The following is a 24,937-nucleotide window of genomic DNA, read 5'->3' as shown; positions in this document are numbered from 1 at the left end:
CATTTTTAGCAACAATTTCACTGTATCAAGTTGGCGCCCTGAAATGGCATGCATCAAAGGGGTAGAGCCTTGAAAAGAAAAAAAATGACATAAACATGAAACATTTTCATAGTATAAAAAGTATTATGCAGTCACCTTGTCCCATGTCTACATCTGGGATTCCCTTTTCAACAAGCGTTTGCTGGGGATTTAGCTAGCGAAGTTGTTTCTATTCCTCTTTATGTATGAACAATTAGCCAACTTCAATGCAATCATAGCTGTGCCCACATAAAAGCCAAAGAGGAAAAGTTAAGAGAGGGTCTTAGAATAGAGTGTCTTCTGACCTTTATTTCAATTGATATAACAAACACTTCTTTTTTAAAGAGGATTAGTATTGATAAAAGATCTCATCCAGAAACTCCAACCTCAGTTATTACTGGATTAATTTTATTATAATGCTGTTTCCAAATCTCCCTTGCAGTTTTTCAGTTTTACTCCAATCTTTTGATTAAAGGAGATCCAGTTTCAACTCCATATTTTCATATTCAACCACAGAAATTCATGGAGTGACTTGATTCAACCTAACCTACTTCAGAGGGCTGTTTTGAGAGATTAAGTGGAGAAGGGAGTTCCATATATGCCACACTGAATCCCCAAAGGAAAGTGGGATACATGTCAAATGAATGAACAGTTAAATATTAAATAAGTAAACCACAGTTTAGCATATGTGAACTTGGTTTATGCATCTGGAATTCAGATGCAAACTAACGACTGTCAGAGAATTTGGCTTTAGTTCTTGATTGGAATCCCTACTTTCTTACTCTTCATATTGATAAGACAGTAGTCATTGATTAAAACAAATACATAGGCTGTATGAACTCATATATCATATATACAGGATAGTCCTAAATTAATGGCCAGAATTGGGACCAGAGTGTTCATTGTTAAGCAAGGTAGTAATTCAGTGAGATGTGCTTGATTTTACCATCTTTTTTGCCACAGTTGTTGAATCATTGCAGTTTTTAAGCGAATCACACGGTCGTTAAGTGAATCTGGCTTCTCCCTTGATTACTTGTTGAAAACTGGCTGGAAGAGTTGCAAATAGCAATCACATGATGCTGCCACCGTTGTAGATACTTAATGATTGCCAAGTGCCTGAATTTTGATCATGTGATCATGGGGATGCTACAGCAGTCTTACGTGCAAGGACCAGTTGTAAGACACTTTTTTTGTGCCATTGTAACTTCATGTAATTGCTAAACAAATAGTTGCAAGATGAGGACTCCCAACAATCTGGGTCCTCATTTTACCGACCTCGGAAGGATGGAAGGCTGAGTCAACCTTGAGCTGATGAGACTCGAACTGCTGAACTGCTAGCAGCCAGCATTCAGCAGAAGTAGTTGCAGTACTGCATTCTAAACACTGTGCAACCTTGGATAAGAAGGAAGCATTGTTTTATGTTAGTTCTTCTCTTCAATCTTAGGCTGACTCCTGATGCTTGAGAAGGGGTAGGTCTAGCTCCAAGATTCTGTTTTATAGGGTTATCGAGGTTCAACACTCTTCCCACTGCTAGTTAAAGTCTACATGTGGCCTCTTGGTGGGAATATTCATTAGCACATAGAATCTGACATACCATTTCTCTGAAGAGTGAATGATGGCTGTTATGTTTCCTCTCTAGAATCTCATAAACCATCTATTTTTGCTGGACAACATATTCCTTTTTATCTTTTGCTGATTGATATGCCAATCTTTGCCTATAAGGATTGCTGCTTAAAAATTGTACGGAGAGCAAACAGAACAAATCAACAGCAAAACTTTGAAATGTGAGGCACAGTTATGTTTATGTTCTTCTAATTGCTTTCTGTTTCAGACAGGGCTTTTAAAAATGCTGACAAATCTCATAAAGCAGGATTTTGTGGGCAAGAAGAATTACTTATTCCGGTGCTTAGATTTTTGAACTGCCTCAGAAAAGGGGAAGTAATAAACTTGTTTGTTTCCCCTTTTTTAACTTCAATTTTCTTTTGTGTATTACATGTCCCCTGTAAATACTAGGCAATTCCATATTGTGTCCCAGAAGCTCAAAAGGACTCGGGTATGCACAGGGTGTGGTTAAAAGAAAAAAAAACAGTCAAGATAACAGTTGCAATGTTGCAATCAAAACTGCTGTTTTTAATGGGTGCTATGTATGTGACCCACATAAAAAACAGGTGTAGCTTCAGTTTCCCATTTTCTGCTTTTCTTAAATGACCTCAAATTGGTGATATAAAAAAAGAGACAATCTTCCACTTTCTCCTTTTTTCTTCCTAAATTATTTTTGCATCAACAAGGCCCAGATATTTATTTATTTACTTCTTACTGGACAGTTGCTTCACCTGTTGATAAGTATAACATTTGGCTTGCCACAAAACTGATAGGTATCTTTTCCTCATTAGTCTTTTGGCCATCTTAACTAATTAGTGTTTTTCAGCAAGCTGTGATTTAGTTGTATTTGACCTCCAAACTGGATATTTTCTGCCCCATGAAACAGGCCACCTTAAAAACAGAAGTGTGAACTCAGACCTAACATGTCTGAACAATTTCTCAATCTCAAATGCCTCAAACACTCTGGAAATTTTGGCTCCACACACTTGCATGAAATTGTATATCTCTGCTTTGCCCACTGTGGCTACAATGTTCAGTGTAATTACATATTTTTATATTTTCATTTGGAATTATTGAAATTAAATATCATTAAATATTTAGATGTAAATATTATACATTAGGCATAAAATATGCCAAATGCTTTCTACCTGTTTTATAATATGCTCATTGTCAATTTTTACCCCATTAGCTTTGGGTAATCAAAAACCTTTTCGTATTCTCTCTCTGAAAGCAGCTGATGCAAACTAAATGCTTCCTAGCATTTATTATGTCTATTACTGCTGCTGCACTTCCTGCTTTGGTCAAAGCCTATACTCTCCCTTAATAACATTAGACCAGCCTACGGACCAGATGCATCATAGGGAAACCGCGCCCACCCCATTGCCGGCAATGGCAAAAAAGTCACGACATGTCACGTGATGTTGCAAGTTTGACACCCCTGGATTAGACTAATCAGAAATGGAGTTATTTGTGATGTCACATGCTCGCAGTTTGACAGATATCATTGCTATCACTGTTGCTATTGTATGTAATCACAGGTGAACATACTATACAAGTGAGTAACTAATCAGGATGGGCCACCACATTTGTGATGCAAAATATAGATAAATAAGTTCTGCATTAGAGTTCCTAGGGGTTCTGAAAGAATGCATAGCTACTCCTATATTTTTTCAAGAATGGGGAGCCATTGCAGCATGGTGGAATAGTGGGATCTAGATTGTGGAGCTCACTGGATGATTTTGAGCCAAACCCTTTCTCTGAATCTGAGCGAATAACCTGTGGTTATGCTGTTAAAGACAAGCTATACATGTCTAGGTGCAAGCTATCATCAAACTTTTGGTTCCCTCCCTCCTCCCCAGAGTTGTAGAGAAAGCTTACTATGTGCAGCTGCAGGAAATCTATATTGCCAATTGACAGTATCAACCTGCCTAACATATTGTCTTTTGCTTGGCTTTCAGGATATATGATTCTGATGAACCCTTGTTATTTCACATATTTCAGATATTTATGATTTCACATCTGTTGTACCGATGACACATTTTACTAGACAGAAATATAGTAAATGAGTGTGCAATGAAGCTATAAATAAAAATGTTTAAAAAAACCCCATCACTTTTCTTCGGTAACATAGAAGATAGTCATACCAAAACTGGTGCTACAACGATAAAACCATAGGAATTGGTTACCTTACCCTCACTATCACAGCATTCTAATATTGAAGGATCTTCACAGATGACAGCAGTTAAAGTATTAATATCTCCAATAGCTGCTGCTTGATACACCAGAGTTAGGTCAATTTCTTCTGCTGAATCACCTGTGAAAATTAATGTTTGTGTTAGAATGAAGAATCCTATCTCTTGGAAAGAAGGAAATAACCATGTTTAATAGTGAAACTGGAAGATCCAACTTTGAAGATCTGTGAAACCAAATAATCTTTATGGATTCTCCTTCCTCTTTCTTCTCAGTACTGTTGACACAACTTACTTCTGAGTATAGGAAACCATACTGCATGACCTAAAATATAAGAGGGAAGGGGATTTCTAAATGAAAAGGTACCTTAGCATCATTTATAGTGTAAAACAGGAAATCTAACTTAGCACTTTATGTTGTAGTAAAGTTTGAACCAATCTGGAATCTCCTGCTATTCCACAAACAGAAATATTTCAGGTTCTGCTTGTTTCTTTCAGAAAAATCTCATTTTTATCCAAAGTCTGGTTGTTTTTTTTAAATTAAATCTTTGTGTCTGTTGTCTTTTTGAGCTGTTTTACTGGTCTTTGAAAAAGAAGAAGCTTAGAGAGCTGGAAGGACAGCAAACAATGGTTCGTTCCTTCTGTGGTTTTTACTTGAGATATCTGCAAATTCTATAGCAGTTGCATAGGGGAAACCCACAACAAGATTGCTAAACTCAAATTTAGGACAATCCTTTTTAGAACAAAGTGAAAGGTATGCTTTCCTTGCAGTTAAATCAAAAGGTAACCTAGCAACTAATGTTTCATTTTAGAGAAAACCAGTCCTATGTACTGTGGTCTTTGAACAGTATTCATACTCACAGTGTACTGTGTGATTATCTCTTTTCTAATTGAAAGATAAACACATGGAAAAGAAAAGAATTGGACTATACAATTGGTAGCACTGAATATACATTTTCAGGATGGTATCTGCAAAGGATATTTTGCCTGTGCAAAGCAGCTCCATGTACATTGGTGCTTTATACCAAAGGTCCCCAACCTTTTGGACACCAGGGATTGATTCCGTGGAGGGAGATTTTTCCGTGGACCGGAGGGGGCATGGTTTCATGTACTGCCTACATCCTGCAGATGGGGCTTTGCTTTTTTGCGTGGACCGGTTTCTGGCATGCTGCAGTCCATGGACCAGGAGTTGGGGACCCCTGCTTTATACGATTGGAATACTGTGTGATAGCAATTTATAGTTATGATTTCTGGGAGCATCTTATGTATGTTGGCTTCTCTCACTTTGTTTACACTTTAAAAACATAAGCAATGAGATGGAACCTCATGGCATAGCATAGAACAGACATGTCAAACTCGTGATGTCATGTGACATCGCACAACGTATCGGGACGGTTTTGTTGGCAATGGGGTGGGTGCGGCTTCTGGATGATGTGTCCGGCCTGCGGGCCGGCAGTTTGACATCCCTGGCATAGAACAGTGATCACTAAATAGAACAGAAGATACCCAAGATTATATTCTGAGGCTCCTTTCTTCAGCTACTTTAACAATTGCAGATGCCTATGACATGGAATATAAACTCATTCATAGCTACAGTAAAAGGAATGTTGTGTCATTTCCCCTGCTTTTTCTATGGATTGATATTATCCATTCTTTAAAACTAGATTTGAACCTGATAGAGGATACTTAAATAGATTTGCCTTTGAATGAAGGCAAATATATGTGTCCCAGGATAATGTTGCAGGATACAATCTGGATTGGTCACTAGGACTAGAGGTTTTGGGCTCGTGCTGAAGCCTATCTTTAGGGAACTTCTGTCTAGCAGAATAGATTGTTTTTCTTTACAGTGGACTGCATAGTGAACCTATTTCTTTGGAAATGTGTATGAAAACATTATTTATATTTGCTGCTTTAGCGTCATGAACATACTCTAATTAGCTTCTATCCTTTCAGTTACTGGCAGGAGCTTTCATTACTCAGACACCAAGGGCATGCTTGCACACAAATTGCCAGCTAGGGCCGGCTCTGTAACTTTAGGCAACAAGTGGCAATTTATTCCATCTGCAGAAATGATGGAATTATGCAGGAATTTATTATAGCTCACTGCTGCTGTTAGTGGACTTTATTTATTTCTTATTTTAATTAATGCAGTTCAAAATAATTTCCCATATAGTTTTATTTTAGTGTACTTCACAATGGAAATGATAATGACACATTGTATAATGCCATGAAATCAGTGCCACCTTTTAATGACCATATGGATGGATCATCCCCCAGAATGTCCATGTATCTTTATCCTGTTTTTCTTCCCATAGCACAATTCTGGCCAGTCTAACAGTCCAAAAGAAAAAAGGTGCTAGCAGAAATCTAAAATCAACCTAATAGGAGGGTCTTTAAAAATCTCTCTTTTAAAAAAGGGGGAGGGCAGGATATACCAAGTAACCATTATCCTTTATATTAACACTAGTTATTGGCCTTTTAAAAATAGATACGAAGGCTAGCAGAATCACAGGTAAAACATGGGATTGTTTTGAACAGGATGTATATTCCCTATGAAAAATGTCCTTTATGCATTATAGAGAAAGGGGAGCAGGAATATCTAAGAGTTATATGATTTGACCAGCATTAACATTTAGCATTCTTGGACACCTACGAAGATCTGAGTCACCAGAAATCACTGTCAATGATAGTTTTAGCCTTCTCACTTTCTCAAAGATCTGATATTTATATTTTCCATAATGACTTGGAATTTCCTCCAAGAAAAATATAGCTCATGATTTTAATCTGTTGACACTCTATTCAAAGCATTATTGTTACTCTTCTTTGCCACTCTGCTAGTAAGTCTACCAGGTCCTCTAAGAGGGTTCTATGGCAATGCTTTTCTCCAATGCCTTTCTGTTCTTGTTCTTGTGCATAAGAAGGTCCAGAGAACTCACTCAATATGTGTATACTGTAATGGTATGGAATCTGGATTGTATAAATAGCCTTTCACATTTTGCATGCATTGGGGGGGGGAGGTTTAATATGAATGTATGAAAATCAGATGCATAAGATCTTAATTGCTATTCACACCCCCACTCTGCCATTTCATTATTCATATACTGTAACATCAGACATGGAGCTTCAGGATTGCTTTTGGTAAGGCTGAGATTTAAATGGAGCATGAAAATATATTGCCTCAGTAATATAAATGCTTATATTTCAAACTGTATGTTTCCTAGGTAGATATAAGCCACTGGGAACCTTAGGAAGTGAATGGCATAAAAGCCATAGAAAAAGTAAACAATAAAAATAAAGCAGGAGTGATGTTTGGTGCAATAAAATTTGTGCAAACTGCATGGCCATCACATATTTTTATTTTGTACAAATTAACTTTGTTGTATGTAATATACAAATACTGGTGAATCATGTCAGTGATGGACAGCAGGACAATGGATCATAAAAAAGATTGGGTTCTCTAATTTGCCTTACTCTTTGAATACCCAAGACAGAAAATTTATGCTTAAAAGCAACTACAGTAATATTTAAAAGACGTTAATCCATGTGTCCAATTCTATTATATGAAGTTTTTGTTGAATAGTTGGAGGAAATTTATAAAATAATATCATTGGCCCAAAAATCCTGTTTCCACATTTCAATGGCGTAGCAGTTGCTTTTGATTATTCAGGGAGAGTATTGGGTCACATTCTACCCATGGTCTTCTTTGCTGTGAATGGGGATGCTCATCTTTCTGAAATTAGGAATAGAGAAATCCTTATCATGTTTGTCAATTCCTTTTTAATAAGTGATTGTATCTGGAGATGGAGTCTTAGACGGCAAAGATTGTAATCTATGTAAATTACTTTGGTGTGCTTCAGTGATTCATATGCACACTTGCTCTCTTACTCTTAACCAAGTCCAAAACCTTGCATGAAATTTCCCTTTGGACTGAATTAAATGGAGAAGCCTTGGAATTGAAGAATCCCTGATGGCTCATATTAGCAACTAAATTAATGGAGTCTACAAGAAGTAGCACCGAAAACAATATAGATAACAAAAACAAAAAATGTTGAAATGCCAGGGTAAAGGGGGAAGTATAAAGATAGTTAAGGCAATATCAATCTGTAATGTTATTTCACAGTAGAAGTCTAATCCTTTAATTAATTCATAAAAAGTTAGATAAGAAATAGAATTGAACATATAGTATAAAGATCTTAAACATAAAATTGAGACAAAATTATCACCTGCCCCCCCCCCAGAGATCATTATTACATCCACCTTAATTGTTCCAGAAAAAAAGTATGTTTATTTTAAGACTAGGCAAATTTAACTCAAACATTCCCAAACACCTAATTTAAATAATTCTTCAAAGAAAATAATGACTCTAGCCACACATTTTTCTATTGCTTTCATTTTGTAGTTTCATAATCATTTATTTTGATCAGGAAACACAATTCTTTACTAATGACAAAACATAGGACGCAGGTTTTGAATGGCACAGAAAATCATTGATCAAAGATAAGAACAAATGGCAGGCACTGCCAGGTCTCCTCCCCCCCTCCAACAATACACCTGTTTCAATTAACAATTTAGACAGCAGATGTAAATGACTGATTTCAAAACAGACTGCAGAAAGAACCTGCTTTAAAAATCAACAAGTTCAGAAAATCAAATTGGACAATTTAACTTAAAATTCATCTTCCCCGATTTTCCCTATACAACGTAGAGCTTTTTGTACTGTGTTCATGAAATACAACTATAGGATAGGAGAAATATATTCAGTGAATGAATCTTAGGATGAAAAAACAACTATCTTACCTTTCTGATGATCAAACACTGATGAAGTGCTAAAATCCATGACTGATTCTGAAATCCTTACAGCTAGAGCCTACATTTTGTTAGTAAACAATGCACGTCTAGCAATTGCTGTCACCTGTCTCCTTTGATTTAAATCTGCCTTCTTAAAAAAAGACAAAAAATGGGAGCCTTATCCTCTGCTGCCAATAGATCCAGTGGAAACAAGCCTTGCAAATAGATTAATGCATTACAGTTTCATGAAAAAAAAAAAAAGCATTTTTACTCCTTTGCTTAGGTAGGGATCTGCTGGTAGTGCAGCATCAGCTCTCAAAACGCTGTACTTAAACTGCAATCTCTGGATGAATGAGAATCCACAATACCAGACAGAGCATGTGCAAAGCTTTCAATGCTATTTAAATACTAATGGGACTATTTCAGACATAATAAGATATGTGTGGTGGTGATAAAAAGAGTAAAACCCTCTCTGAAGATTGGAAACATATGCCCACTGCTCATTATTACATAGTTTACTCCAGGAACAGACAATCTTTTACAGAATGAACAAGTATTTATCTTTTCTTGTTTTGTGGGGAGTGGGGGAGCAGAGAAGGCTACAGCAAGCAGGGGGTGATGTTGTGAAATTGGCTAGGCTGTGTCATGTAAATGGATGGGGATGGGACAATCCACCTAGCAAGAAATACAGAAGCCTGCAATGCTACAAACAGTAGTGAATAGCTGCTTCCTCCCAGGAGCTATGGAACCAGACTTCATATATATATGTTGATGTGAGATTGTGAGGGTAGAGAGGGTAGCACAAATTCCATGGGGCTTCCAAGAGCCATGAACTAAAAACTTGCTTTCTTTTCTAGTGGAAGCATTTGAAGACTGTTACACACTTCTCTCATGGATCTGATGCCAAATTTGGTAGTTCCTTCTGTAAGTTATGTAAAGGTAAAAAGGTAAAGAAGTCCCTGCAGATTTTACTCTGCTATTTGTTGTCAGCTATAGGGGACGATGCCCATTTCCATTTCAAGGCAATTGAGCCAGTGTTATACATGAAGCATTTCTGCTGTCATGTGGCCAGCATGACGTCATGGAGCGCTGTTACCTTCTCACCAAAATGGTACCTAATTATCTATTTGCATTTGCATGCTTTTGAACTGCTAGTTTGGCAGAAGCTGGGGCAAGAATGGGAGCTCACCCCGTCAGGTGGCGCTTGGGTCTCGAACTTGAGTTGCTGGCTTTGCAGTCGACAATCCCAGTTCTTCACTAATAAGCCACCGTGCCACCGTCTGTAAATTAAGGGGTTTATAATAAAAAGAAAACAATTTTTTTTACTTAGCGAAAACAATATTAGTAATGTCAATTCTGCTAGGTAGTCTAGGAAATTGACTCAGTAGGAGGGCTAAAACAACTTTATTGAGATTGGCTGAAATAACGGAATCTTGAAAGTCTGATTCTGCTCTACTTTCTCCTTTTTCTTAACTCCAGTGAATTAGTGAGGCAACTGCCTGAGCCACTTCGAATGTTATCCCATTGTTCTGGACTTTAAAAAAAATGTTTAAGTCCTTTTTTCCTAAGTAATAGTTCCTTTATATCCCTAGTAGCAAGTATTGTTACAGTAGATAAAGCCTCAAATCTTTTTTTTATTAATAATAGTTATTTCTCCAGTATTTTACATTGGAGATAATAGTTGGAATCATGATAAAACTATACCCTCTTTTTCAAAAGAAGAAATAATTTCTAAATCTGTTCCATTTGAATGCGGTAAAGTTCTAGCACCTAAAAGTACGACTGAATTATTACTCTGAAGAGTTGCAAGGATAACTTAAAATTTAATATAATTTGCTTTTATGATTGGTCTACACTACAGAAATAATACTGCATTACAACACTATACTTGATGAAAATCTATGTTGTTCCTTATACTGACTTGATGTCATAACCAATCAATCAGTCAATAGCCCTATACTAAATATTGAATCTCTAGCTGTTTCTCTAACTAACACAGAGGGTGGATATTTATATGAAGAGTAAGGCACCAGATTAAACACATTATAAAGAATAGGTATGGGCAAATTGATCAAAAGTATTTTATTTTCTCCCTCCACTATTTCAGGTTATTTTATTTTCCCTTTAAAAGTTCAGTTTCTGCCATTCCCATACTAGTTAAAGTTAAAAAAAAATAGTACAAAAAATAATCTGCTTTTTGTGAATATCTTAAGACATTTGCATTCATTTCTTTTTCAAAGAAAAGAATGAAGACAGAATTTGCAAACAAATTGCCTTGATATAACATTAAACATTATTTTTCATGAATATATGTGTCTGTATTTTTATATATTTAAGTGTGTACTTACAGTGCACACATATATATTGAAAAACATGTTTAATGTAAGTAAATTATATTGTAAAATTCAGAAAAGCATAAATGATGAAGGCTAAATATTTTTTATTTATGTACTGTGATTAATGGAGCCAAGATACCTTTTCATTTTTTAGTTTTTAGTTTTTCACATGATTTGTTAGGTTACTTTACTACCAGAAATACCAAATATTAAGTACCAAATTCTACTACTCAAGAACCTGACAGTCGTGTGACCCTCTCCGTCCTCCTCCCCTCCCCACAAGTGTCAAGGATGATATTCTTTGTATTTGGCAGATCTTAAAAATGCCCTAGTGGCCCTTGCCAGTTCTTCCTGCTTTCCTATTAAATCTTTTTTGCCCATTTATAGCATTCCCTGGAAAGAAGCAAAGAAAAATGCTGTTACTGAACTGTGAAGCTTCAGTTGTTTGTCTCTCATTCTTTGAGTTGTTTCAAGATGCAAATATCCACGGGGGCAGGGAGTGGAGTGAGACAAGGGATGGGCCTCAATCACATGCTTGCAGCCACAATCGTGATATTTTGACCCCCCCGGCCCCCCATAGATGCTCTGTTCTGAGAAGATGATCTTTAGGAAACTTCTTCTGTCAGCAGAAGGTCTCAGAAAAAAACCTCCCAACTTGACTGAAATTTCTCAGTGCTGCAATCCCAAAACCTTTGGAGATGCCATATTAAGAATGGCTTTGGTAATGTATAAATATATGTGAATGCAGTTTTGATTGCCTTAATCTGTTATAATAAAATATTTTTACATATAGCATTAACATTGGTTCAGTTATGACTCTAATGAATGATCTCGTAATATAAAAAAAAGGATGGCGTATATATCATGTTTATTCATGAAACTTTAAACGTGACTGTCAGTGTTGCTGAACAATACCAAAAGTATCTCACTATGCATATTAACTTCAACCTAAGGACATGTCTCTTAAAATTCAGATTTAATCAATATATTTATATTTTATGCTTCTATAGGAGAAACTCTCAGCGGGGCCCTCAACTTACCATGTGTTTGCTACCAGCATATAGCAAATTGGGACCAGAATTTCTGTTGCTGAGTAAGGTGGTTGTTGAGTGAGTCATGCCCAATTTCATGACTTTTTTGCCATACTTGTTAAGTGAATCATGAAGTTGTTAAGTGAATCCAGCTTTCCCCATTGACTTTGCTTATTGGAAGCTGGACATTGCAAACAGCGATCATAATGACACTGGAATGCTGCACGTTTTATAAATACATGCCGGATGTCTAGTGCCCAAATTTTGATCATGTTACCGTGGGGTGCTGTGACCATTGCAAGTGTGAGGACTGGTCATAAGTCACTTTTTTCGGTGCACTGTAATTTCAGACAATCACTAAACAAATGGTTGTAAGTTGAAGTATAGTATCCCCTGTCTCATTCCATTTGCAGAGGCTGATGAAGCTGATGATGCCTTCAGAAATTGTAGGTGCCCCATCGCTGGAAGCTTTTAAGAAGAAACTAGACAGCCACTTGTCTGAAATGGTGTAAGGTCTCCTACTTGAGCTGGGGGTTGGACTACACGTTCTCCAAGGTCCCTTCTAACTCTATTATTCTATGCTCTATATGAGATTGGTGCTTATTCCAGAATTCGTCTGAAGATGGCAATATGCTACTTTTAAGAATGAGCAAGGGAAGCACACCTGGCTGTTTTCCATTACCTCCCACTATCCTTGCTTCCAGCAGCTACAGTCTGAAGCAGCTTCCTCATTCCAGCTAAGAACAGGACCAGCCCCTACTGATTTGTCATCTGTAGTAAGAAGAGGATCAGATTCTTTTTTTGTATTTAACTTCCTAATTTTTCAACATGGTTTTGAAAGGATGCATCTGTACTGCTGAATTTCTAACATTTTGCAAGAGTTCAGATTTCATTGCAACATTGTCTTAATTGGATTTCATCACTTGGCCCAAGACCATTGATAACTTTTGAAAAAAAACTCTGCCTCCCCCAAACTTCTGAAAGTGCAGAAAATGCACTAGGCTTATGGCAAAGACAATGGAGATGATTTCAGGTGATTCTGTAAGCTCCTGGCAAGATTTTGGTGACCACAGATAATGTATATACAACCAAACTGCAGTGTTGATCTAATCATCACTGAAGCATTAATATCATATGATATCATCTTTAAAGAACTACATGGCTAGGTGAGAGTATTCTGATGCTTCCAATTCTGGAAACCCATTCATTGGGTAGCCTAGCTGTTGTATTTTCCCTGATACAACAGCTAAAACAGCTTTAAAATATGTCATGCAGGCTTGTTCTGTAGTGGCTCCTCAGATTTTATCTGGGAAACACTTGTGTGCACACTCCAGCTTTCTGACTGACTGATTGAACAGTTACGCTGTCAACTACTGAATTTTCTGATGGTTTATTGTAAAACCTGCTCATATTAAAGTGAAAATTAAGATCAAAATTAAATTGAACATCAGTCAAAATCCCGTTTTAGAAGACACATTGTTCTGAATGCTTTTAAAAACCTGACAAAAAGTTTAATCCCTTCAATTCTTCAGGAGCATATCCTTGATTGCAAGAGGAGATTTCTAGGCACTCACAAAACCATAAATAAATGTCCCAAAGATTTCAGTTTTGGGGTGGAGGGATCAGAAATGATTTAGAACAGGGGTGTCAAAGAGCTGGCCCGTGGGCCGGATGCGTCATACGGAAACCGCGCCCACCCCATTGCCGGCAATGGCAAAACCGTCCCAATACGTTGCACAACATCACATGACGTCACCAGTTTGACACGTCTGATTTAGAAGAATGTATATAGCACTGTACCAAGAAAAAAAAATAATTGGCAGCAAATATGATGCTTTCAGCAGAAGAGTGCTTTGGTTTTCTTGATACCAACCTGACTGTGGTATACTTTATATTAACTGAAGACTAGACCCCACTAATTCCAGGTAAAGCACCCCAAGCAATGTAACTAACCCTCCTGGGAAAATTTTGCAAGGTCCCAAATGATTAGTTTTGTGCCCAGGCTTGAGGTTCCAGAAAAGTGCCTATCTATTCATTTCGTTGATGGTTATTTTATTATGTTCGGCTGCTATGGATTTTTATTTTATATTAAGCCTTTTACTTGTTTGACCTGTTTCATTATAAGCTGCCCAGCTTAGGCGTGAAAACCAACTGGGTGACTTTGGGCCAATCACCAGCAGACTGCTGTGAGATGGGCAGCTATATAAATAAAATAAATCTGATCAAAACGTCATCCCATTCAGCATTAGCTGAATTTAATACTCTCATTTAATACCAACTTGATAGTACATCATGAGAACTGTAGGAGACAGAAGGTCTAATAAAGCTCATCTGAAAAAAAACTTTTCAAATTTTAGTATTCTAAACTTGAGTCATCAGCTACATTGTTTGAATTACGGCTTTCAGGACAGCAGATGATTAGATTGACTTAGGCTATGTAAATGGACTGTAATCCTGCAAAATTTAGTGGTAAATAAAATCCAGATTTCTTCAGAAGTATTGTGGCCCAGTGGCTCTCAGATCTCATATAATAAGAGGGCCTTCAGTGCCGTCCCCATGCTCAGTTATCAACTATCTTTTATTTATCTTTTTATTTATAAGCAGTTCATGATCTTTAAGTTGGGTGTAGTTATCTAGGTTTCCAAGAGATGGCAGAGTTCAATCAGCATAAGATTTCAGACTACAAGAGAAAATTAATGATGACCCACAGAATAATTTTACTACATTAGAATTTCAAAGCTGAAGTGAATACTTTAGTAAACATATAGTAAAATATCATATTGTATACTGAGAAAAGTGAAACGTAGGATTAGGAAAACATTCTAAACGTAGGTTATTGCAAGAAAGATATATACACATAAAAGTACACTCCTTATTTAGGCATTACTGTATATTTGCAACAGCTTCAAACCCTGAAAAGATGCAGTTCTTAGATGCTACAATTTTCAAGTTTCTTAAGCCTCAAATATCTTGAATAATAATAAATGAGGTTTTTATTTATTATTTGTCACATTGATAACCTGCTCGTGCACAGAAAAACTAGTACAGTAGTACTGAGGACAAATAGTCCATATATGAATCTTGATTTTACCAGATACCTTCTCAGCAAACTATGTTTGCTTCTGATATGAAAGAGTTGGCCACCTGAAGTCCCAGGCCACAGCAGCTTCTATCTGCGTCAGCAAATGTGGATTTTCTGCCATTTTCAATACCAGCACCCTCTTTATCTCCATTCTCAGATAAAATTGCTTTGTAATACCTTTGAAAATTCTTCTCTCACTTGATCATATCATTTCAATTTCTTGCCATTCTGAAAGGCAAAACATGATGGCTTTGTATAAGCCTAAAAGAAGTTATCATAGTTTAAAATGCAAAGAAAAAAATTACTTCCTCTTCTAACCCAATATAATTGATTTTGTTAGAGGAGAATATTTGGACTGAAGTGAGGGGTCCTGCCACATTATATAAATAGCAATTATGAGGGGTCCTTGGCGCTCTCACATTGTTTCTCAGGACTACATATAGTCCCTGTTTTATTTTTTGTTTTAAATGTGTTGCATCCATCTGGGTTCTTTACAAAATTCAGTTGTTGAAAATTAGAAGTGGGATTTTTTTAATTTTTGAGAAAGTATAGTGTAATCCTCAACATAAACTTGATGCACACTAAAACAAGATAAAACAAAAACTTTATATGCCTGTCCCTTTAAACAATTGGTGGAAAGAAATGAAAAAAAAATCATGCTGGTCACATTTTGCATTATCATCCCACCAACTGTGATGTTCACTCGCATTAAAATTATAAGTAGCGTTCCTGAGCCATCAAAACGTTGTCCATCCAATTGTCTTGAAGTACAAGAGCATTATTTAAAACCATAATGATGCTTGTTTTTCATTTAGCATAGTGTGTGGAACATGGTTTGCCATTTGTTTTATAGGAAGCTAATGACTTGTGGTTTATTTTTTAAAAAATAATGGTTCAAGAAACAATGTCTTACTGTTGTGTGAGAATTCAGCAACTTATGGGATAGATTAACATTGTCCATTGCAGGATGCGACAGTGACCAGATGATGTCAGAGAAAACCTACTTTTGACCAAGAATTCTCATTCTCTGAAGCATTTTTTCTCATTTGTGATTAATTTGAGTTTAGAAATTTGAAGTTCTGTCGTCACCAAAATATCTAATGTATATTCCCAATTTACCACTGATTGTTATGTACAGCATTAGGCAGGAAGTTTGGGGTTGAGTGATATATAATCAAACAATGCATACTCTTTAATAATAGTCATAAAAAGATCAGAATTGCTATTAAAATTAATCTGATGCTGACTGGTTGTTTATAAGAAAGAATAAGCACTTTGTAATTGCATCAATATTTATGCAATTTACTTAAAGCACAGCTATGAAAACAGATTTGGAAATGAGTAGGGTATATTTATTACTAATTAAGTTGTTCTCTGATGTTTGGGGTTGATTTAACTTTCTTAGGTTCAGATTACATTTCTACAAGCATTTCTGAGTTGAATTTACTGTTAAAAGAAATGATTAAACAGAAGGTTAAGAAATTTGCGAATATTCTGAATAAAAATTATATTACCCAAATATGTATTGTTCTTTTGTTCATTTATCTATTTATCATCAGTATCTACATTTATATCATTTGTGGTCAGTATTCATAGCTATCTTCTTTGATTTATTAATGTAACTTCTTGTTATTTAATTAAACTTTCTAGGAAGGTTATACTAAGAATGTAAGTACTGTACTAGCTTTCTTCAAATTGATGTTCTCCAGCTGTAGTGAGATTATGATTCCTAGAATTTGCAGATCACAAACCTATTGAGATCATGAATTCTCAGCAATAATAACTAGAAGCAGAATATATATGGATGGATGCCCATTAATAACATTTAAGTATGTCACAAGTCTTTGACTATGATGAATGAAAAATGATAAAACACTTCTCTGCTCCCAAATAACATACAGTAAACATCTGGGATCTGAGGCTATCTTACGTAATGGAGTTCTTAATTTCATAACTGCTAAGATTTTCTGCAGCAATATTATAACTGAGAAGGGAGGAAATAACTAAATGTTTAGGGCTTTTCTTGTCAAGAGTTTTTTTTCTCTCTGCCCAGTACTGTCTATCAATTATACACTTTCTAGGCAGGGAATTTACCAGCAATCTGCATTTTTACATATCAAACCTTTGGCCCCTTTAGTGACATTATCAGAGTGAAAAACTCAATGGAATAGTTGCTTTTGAAGGATTTTTTTTTTTTTTTACTGTTGTCATCAAGGCATTCCTGGTACCTGAAAAAGGACATTTCCCTGGAAACATGAGGCTAGCACCATATCATGCCAGCAGACTTCTTAGGATAATACATCTTGCTAAGCTATAATGCCAGAGCCTTTTGGGGCTCAGGTGTAGCCATTGGCTCTGTGTGCAAAGGGCATCTTTTACGAAAGATGGTTCAATATTTAAAATGACTATATGGGATAGAATGTTCCATTCAGTGCAGTAATACTAGTCAATGATAGTATACTTTAGTACTTTGCATTACTCCACGCATTTCTATTTACTGGACAACACTTGCAAAAATTACATTAATACAATGTGTAGTGCATAGTAAGAGAGTTGTGGGATGTGTCTTAAAACAAGGCTGTGCACCTGGGAGCCTGAAAAGGGAGGAAATGATGAAATGTGCACCACAATGCAAACACTGTCCCTTTTGTACTTGGTTTTGATCTTGGTTTAAAGTGCTGTGAGAGCTAAAGCTACAGTCAAGCCTTGGATACCACTTCATTGCCAGACTTAAAACAATCTCAGTAACGCTGAGTACAGAGTAATTGGGGTTGCTGATTTACTGACACTGTATTTTAAGTGAGTAATGATGCTCTGCAGGAGTAGCTAAACATGACTGATGTGTATTCAACTCTCCCCTAATAATAAAAGATGACTAGATCTCAACGTTTGCCTAAGTCTGGTCAGTCTTTTTTTCAAGTATACATTTGTTTCATCCTTTTTCTGTAGCTAAAAGCAAATGACAGGAAAAGTATGTGAAAAACAGTCAAGAAGGTCACCGTAACAATATGATCAGAGCTCTGCTTGTTTATTATTTGTATCTCCACCCTGACTTTATATCCTCATGCTCTGTGCACCCTCCTAAATAAAGCAGAGGAAATCTGCACTTGAGCATATATCCCAAATATGGATATGATTGGGATAGCTTGAGATAAAAGGTCTGTAATCCAGTTTGAAAGAAAAAAAGGAATTGATAAAATATTTAGAAACTACTGAGGAAAACATATTTTAAACAGGCAGGGACACTTGGCTAATAAATATACTGTGAAGAAATTTCACAAATCAACAACACAGACTTGGCCTCTACCCAGATTTTCTGCAATTTATGCAATAGCTCACAGAAGGAAGTGTATCCAAGAAGGGATATACTCTGAAGTAAAACACTGGAACATGAAGTTTAGATAAAAGTTCAAGCAGTGTGTAATTGCCAAGCATTCAACGTCTAAGTGCTGGCTAAAAGAATCCAACAGCCGGAGAATTTATAAATAAGTATCCAGAAGCCAGGAAGTCAAGCCAGCCTAGTATTGCAGGCTAGTAGAATAACAAAGGAGAGAAATCAACTATGAAGAGAATTTTATATAGAGTGGCAGATAGGTAGGGAAGAATGGAAATCTAGTGGCCAGTAGATTAAACTGAAGCCATTTCCAAACAGGTATTTTGCTCGCCCCAGAAGCAAGTTTAGGCCTCTGTGTTCTCATGGACAGCCTTTTGATCAGGATGATATAAGGCAGTGATGGCGAACCTTTTAGAGACCGAGTGCCCAAACTGCAATCCAAAACCCACTTATACATCGTCAAGTGCCAGGTGGGTGTGGCCCATTGACTGGGCATGGCCCATTGGGTGGGTGTGGCCCATTGGGTGGGCATGGCTGCGGTGGTAACAGCAGACTGATGGGACTAAAAAGTTCAATCAATCAATTCCAACTTTGCAAGATCTTTTTTTTTCCTGCGAGAAGTTGAAATTGATTGATTGATTGAACCTTTTTTTTTTTTGCACACGGCGGCAGAGGCCTAAAGCGAAAAGGTTTTATAAAACCCAGCTGAAGGCCTAGGACTAGGGCGACAGTGCGCGTGCCCACAGAGAGGGCTGTGCGTGCCACCTCTAGCACCTGTGCCATAGGTTCGCCACCACTGATATAAGGTCTGCCTTGAGCAGGAAGTTGGACCAGAAGACCTCTGAGGTCCCTTCCAACCCCATGACTCTATGCTTTATGCCATGTGTTGATCTCCGAGGTCTTTCCAGCCCTGTGGTATATCATATATATATTGGATTCCTGAGTTGATTTGTTAATTAGCTGAGGTGTAATACAAATCAAGGGGGCAAAATCATGGTTTTTTTTTCTTGCAAAGCCCTTGATTTGCAGAGTTTCTGGACATTTTGTTTTTCCTTTGCTGGAACTCTTGCTTCCAGAGTCCTCCCAGTTGAGTTTCAGCTGGTCAAACACTATTCACAGATCTTTGAAGGAGAAAGGGGCTTGAGAGATTACCTTCACTGCAAATTTTCCAGATTTTGGAAAATAAAACCAGACCAATGCACAATACCTTGCAGAAGACATCTTAAAGTACAGTCACCCAGCAATCATCTGGGCAGTTGGAACTTTTGGCAGATCTTAACAACTATTTCTGAAGGCACAGGAATACTAACACTAAAGCTAACACTAACACGGGAACTAGAGTGAAACTGACAAGAGCCTTTACTCTTTCTCTTTCTGCAAGGGCAGGTTCTAATAATTTTCTTTTAAAGTAAAGGGAGAAGATTTTTGTTTGGAATCTTTTCCTGGTGTCCAAGTTCAGATTTTTTTTTTTTACAACCTTTTAATCCCTTTATTTGGGGTGGAGTCGGGGCAACTGAATGGAGCTGAACGTTTACTAGCTGGATGCCCCTCCTGACACTTACATGGAATTCACAGCAGATATTTTCTCTTTGCATCCTGATAGAGAAACATCTGCCACCACCTAGGATTGAACTCTCAACCTTCTGAGTGGGGGGCGAGCATCTTCACCTCTAGGCCACTGCACCGCTCAGTATTCAGATTGAATCTCATTTCTTTCTCTCCATCCAGCACCTACACTTACAGCTACTAGGTAAATCTCCATTTGCAGAGCTGATGATGGGACATCTGGCCATTATTCCAATTTGAAAGGCCTTTTAAATACAAATGGAATTAATGCCATTTTTACTAGGAAGGGATTTCTCCTGGAAACAACAATTTGGAAGTTTTACTATTTTTATATAACAGAATTGGAAGGGACCTTGGAGGTCTTCTAGGCCAACCCCTGCTCAGGCAGGAGATCCTATACCATTCCAGATAAATGGTTGTCCAATCTCTTCTTAAAAACCTTCAGTGATGGAGCACCTACATCTTTGGAAGGCAAGTCATTCCGTGAATTAATTATTCTAACTATCAGGAAATTTCTCTTTATTTTTAGATTGGATCTCTCCTTGCTTAGTTTCCAACCATTGCTTCTTATTCTGCCTTCAGGTGCTTTGTGGCAGCTCCTCAAATATTGGAATACTTAGATATTGGAAGATATTTGGATGACCCAAGAGGAGATAGAGAATAGGAGAGAGGAGCAAAGATTAGTACTAGTCTCTGCCCTACGTGGCATGTAGGAAAACAAAACAAATCACCATTGTTGCCAAGTGAACATCCTGATTCTGGCAGCTCAAAAATGATACTGTTAAACACAGTCACAGTCTTTTTAATGAACCATTTAGAGACCTGATGTTAATAATACCATAGACATCATTCTTGAAGAACTGTTTGATTTTTTTTACAGTAACTTCACATCTTATGGTAAGCAGTATTCATGGTTTGTTAGTTTTATCTTGGTATGTTGTATAAAACTGCTTAGGGGTGGTTTATTGATCCAAGATTAAATGAATCATGGCATAGCATGATGTGTGAATTTCAACACTTGTGTTCCTGACGTCTAATAATTAGGGTTGTCTTTATGGTTCATGTTAAATTTATTACTGTGAGCTGCTTTGGATTTTATTTTTTATTAAAGAGAAAAGATAGAAATTTATACTTTTTTAAAGAAAAGGAGCTAGTGTTATTCTTGATGTGTTCCTTTCTCAATTCATCATTGCTTAAAGTTACTGTTGAATCTCCCCTCCCCCCTGCTCTTCACTGAAGTGTGGCAGAAGCTATTTTGACTGAGTTACAAGAAATCCAGATGGTGCTATAATACTCATCACCTGCTGCAATTCCTTTAGGTCTTGTTATCTCTGAAACAGCTTTACATGCTTTTTAGCAGTTTGTTCAGCAGAAAATGGCTGAGGAGACAATTTTTTGACCAGCTATGCACACATTAGCTGAACAAGGAATGTTTGGAGACTATAAAAAAATATATGTTTTTTTACATTGATATTCCATTTTGGCCATTTCTGTTGAGACCCCAGTTAGATCGCTTCAGGATTATCCCCGCTTGTCCTCATTTTTGCCAACTGAAAAGTTTATCACACACTAGATGGAAAGACACACAAATCTTCGTGCTATACAACCTGCTGGTTTTGTTAGGTCTACCAAAAGCTCCAAAGATGTCAATCTACGATTCCCCTTCTTGGAGCAGAAACTCAGCTGCCAGAAGAAGTGAAGCAAAATTTCCTTTATGAAAATGTGAGCCATTGTATACAAACCCAAACCTGCTCCGACAGCTAATCCAAAAATAAATTGGCACAGCTTTCAGATATTGTTTAATCAATATTTGATGAGATCTGCTTTCAGATGAGTACATAATTTTTATACAAGTGCCCTAAAATAAAATTCAAGTTCATGCAATTCATTCCACTCCTCAGCACTGGTAAAAGTTCTTGCTAGCAATTGCTAGTCAGAGAACAAACTGAATTGATCAAAGGAATACATTATTCTAATTCTGAGCTATATTCATTCATAAATTCATTCCACACTGTTTTCTCATAACTTTGAGGGGTTTTTTTGTGCTTAATATGTACAAGAAAAGTCATTTACATATTAAGTTATTTAATAGTTCCTAAACTCTACATGTATTTATATAAGTTGCATGTAATAAAAAGGTAAAAATGTTTGGTTATACTTTTTGAGTTGTACAATTTGGAAAAACAAAGTGGAGTTTGCAGAATAACTGGGTTGCAGTTCAGTAATACTGTGAGGAGTAAGAATGAGAATGTTTTTTTTTTAAGGATATAATCCTACTAAAATCTTGGATCATCCCAAACTGCTATTGTTTTGCTATTGTGGGGGTCTCAAAGTTCTTAAAGTATTTGGATCAATTTCTTGGATAGTCAGCCAGTTCAGGAGTTGTTGCTGTTGCTGTTGCTGTTGCTGTTGCTCTTCTTCTTCTTCTTCTTCTTCTTCTTCTTCTTCTTCTTCTTCTTCTTCTTCTTCTTCTTCTTCTTCTTCTTCTTCTTCTTCTTCTTCTTCTCTAATCTTTCTTATCTATTCTCTTCTTCTTCTTCTTCTTCTTCTTCTTCATTCTTCTTCTTCTTCTTCTTCTTCTTCTTCTTCTTCTTCTTCTTCTTCTTCTTCTCCTTCTCCTTCTCCTCCTCCTCCTCCTCCTCCTCCTCCTCCTCCCTCCTCCTTCTCCTTCTCCTTCTCCTTCATCATCATCCTCCTGCTTGCATCATTCGGCCTTCAGTGGTTCACCAGTGTTTTCCTTGAATTAAAATTTTATTCACTCTCTTCCATTGTATGGTGTATTAAATTTGCATCATATAATGTTGTATGTGAGATGGACCTGACTCATCAACCAAATATAATAAGCCCCTCAAAACAGCAGACAGCAGATAGTCTTGAGATTTATTTGAGTAATCCCTGCATGTTTGGACAAAGAGCATTGCCTCTCTCTCTCTCCCCCCCCCCCCAAGCATCAAGAGGCTAGCATAGCAAAATACACTTCCAACGCATCTCTGACATTTTCAGCATGTATGGTCAAAAATCTGCTTACCTAACCAAACCAAATGCCTAGTTACTTGATATAGTATGACAGATTTAATGAATAAATACAGAATTCATTACTAGAGAACTTGACATAAATATGTTTTTGGAAGAAAGGATAATCCCTTGTTTTTTTTAAATTCTTCAATTAAAAAAACCTTTTTTTGGATAACTGCCTACCACTTAAACTCAAGCTTATACCTGCAAGTGTCACTAAAATATAATCTGGGTTAGCCAAAGACAGCTTAGTCAATGGTGGGGAACATTATACAGTTAGCATTTAGTAACATCTGGAAGGCCACAGATGTTCCTGATCTGACAGAGAGCATGTTGCTGATTTTCCCATTTGCTATTTAAATGAAGGAGAAGCTGCCAAGTGGCACTAGACAAAAGTTCTTCTCAAAAAGAGAAGTGATTTCAAATATTTCCTATCCTCCTAGTTTTTACAATTCCAACAGTAAAGTCTTTATTTTTAAATGGGCAAAGGATTTTGAAAAAGATTTTTTTTTAAAGGACTATGAGGAAAAAAACATGCAACAAATACACACTTTTCAGAGTTCAAGGAGCTTGTCTAGGACATAGGTGATCTTTTCCAGCACCTTCTTTCCTCTTCAGGTTAAAGCACTTATTAAACTCACTATTGTCTAAAAATAGTTTAGTAGAACTGCTTTAAAAAAAAAAAACTAAACTTGTGTTTGTCTTGGGTGATCTAGCTGTTCCATCTGTAGGTTTTAACATTTTTCATGAACGAAGGCGAATCTACATGTCCCAGGATAATGTTGCAGGATCCAATCTGGGTCGGTCATTGGGACTTCCGAGCTTTCAGACTCGTGCTGGAACCCATCCTCAGGGAACTTCTCTCTAGCAGAATGGGTGCTGTTCTGTGGTTGGTATTTATAGTGCCTGTTGTAAATGGCTTTTTAGATGTTGACTGGGATGTGTTAATGTCTGGTTTTTAAGCCATTAGCTGTCATTTGCTTGTGCTGCCCAGAACTCGCCTTCTAAGTACTTGATAGGCTGGTGGTAAATCAGCATTCCTTAACTGACGAGGGGCCTGTTTCCAAAGTTTTGATCACTTCCCTGGCTGTTTTTGTGCCTGCTTGTCCAACAATCTTAGTAGCTACAAAATCGAATGTGTATCCTTGTTCACTGCAGTGTGAGGCTACCAATGAGTTCAGATCTCCTCGTCTGACTGCTTGCTTGTGTTCTTGCAATGTGGTGGTTAGCTTCCTCCCCATCTGTAAAAACATCACCTTTGACATAAATTAGCTGCCGTATTTTAGCTAAAGGTCCATTTAATATAATTGATATTTTTATTCCTATTAGTATAGACATAAAGTTCTATGGCTTAAAATCAGAGAATATTTCTTTTCTTTGAAAAACACTTTACATTTTGTTGTGCTGGCAACCTTTTTCCCACAATACAAATTAGAGTCTGTTTTCAGGAAAAGTTCATCATTTCAAGATTAATACTTCTGCTGTTGTTTTATGCAAGATTTTGATAGATATCTAATTATGATGCAGAGAATTTCAAGTTTGTATTTCTTAAACCAGGGGACCAAGGATGGACAACATGTGACTCTCATAATGTTTTTGAACTTCAGCTTCTTAATGATGAAATATGTGAGGTGCATAGGCTTCTGTTATAAGTCATGATTTCGTAATATGTATCATGATATCGTTGTTTAGTTAGTGCAAATTATACAATAACAGAGGGATAACATCAAGATAGTACTGCTCTCTCCTGCACTAGTGTTTGGAACTGCATCCAATTCAAAAAAGATGCTGAGGCCTTAGAACAGTGGTTTTCTCAACCTTTTTAATGCCGCGACCCCCAACCGGTCGTAAGTCGAGGACTACTCAACCGGTCGTAAGTCGAGGACTACCCAACTGGTCATAAGTCGAGGACTTTCCCTGCCCGGGAGTGCCGCGCATGCATGGTGCCACCCCCTGCGCCGGCCGAGACGTAGCTG

The 24,937-nt window shown here is 37.0% G+C and overlaps 1 protein-coding gene and 1 long non-coding RNA gene across 3 annotated transcripts in view; one reads left to right on the top strand and one right to left on the bottom strand.

Annotated features, from left to right (window-relative positions):
- The window catches only part of ANKRD55 (ankyrin repeat domain 55), a 31,761-nt gene extending 23,026 nt beyond the window's left edge, over positions 1-8,735 (bottom strand). For both annotated transcript variants that reach the window (XR_005558160.1, XM_039355475.1), the window contains exons 1-3: positions 8,607-8,735; positions 3,812-3,934; positions 1-68 (exon numbers count right to left, since the gene is read on the bottom strand). The exon at positions 1-68 is cut by the window's left edge and continues 63 nt beyond it. Coding sequence is in view for 1 of the 2 variants with exons in the window: in XM_039355475.1 (XP_039211409.1) it covers positions 1-68; positions 3,812-3,934; positions 8,607-8,646 (231 nt within the window). In the remaining variant the exon portion in view is untranslated. The remainder of the gene's footprint in view (positions 69-3,811; positions 3,935-8,606) is intronic.
- Positions 8,736-9,454: 719 nt separating this feature from the next.
- Positions 9,455-16,560, top strand: LOC120313510. The gene is made up of 3 exons (XR_005558161.1): positions 9,455-9,521; positions 11,944-12,042; positions 12,378-16,560. It is a non-coding gene; the product is annotated as an uncharacterized LOC120313510 (long non-coding RNA).
- The last annotated feature ends 8,377 nt before the right edge of the window (positions 16,561-24,937 follow it).

This window comes from Crotalus tigris, unplaced genomic scaffold (genome assembly GCF_016545835.1).
Source record: "Crotalus tigris isolate CLP2741 ecotype Arizona unplaced genomic scaffold, ASM1654583v1 scf7180000017571.3126492, whole genome shotgun sequence".
NCBI lineage: Eukaryota > Metazoa > Chordata > Lepidosauria > Squamata > Viperidae > Crotalus > Crotalus tigris.
This window is presented reverse-complemented; position numbering and strand designations above follow the sequence as displayed.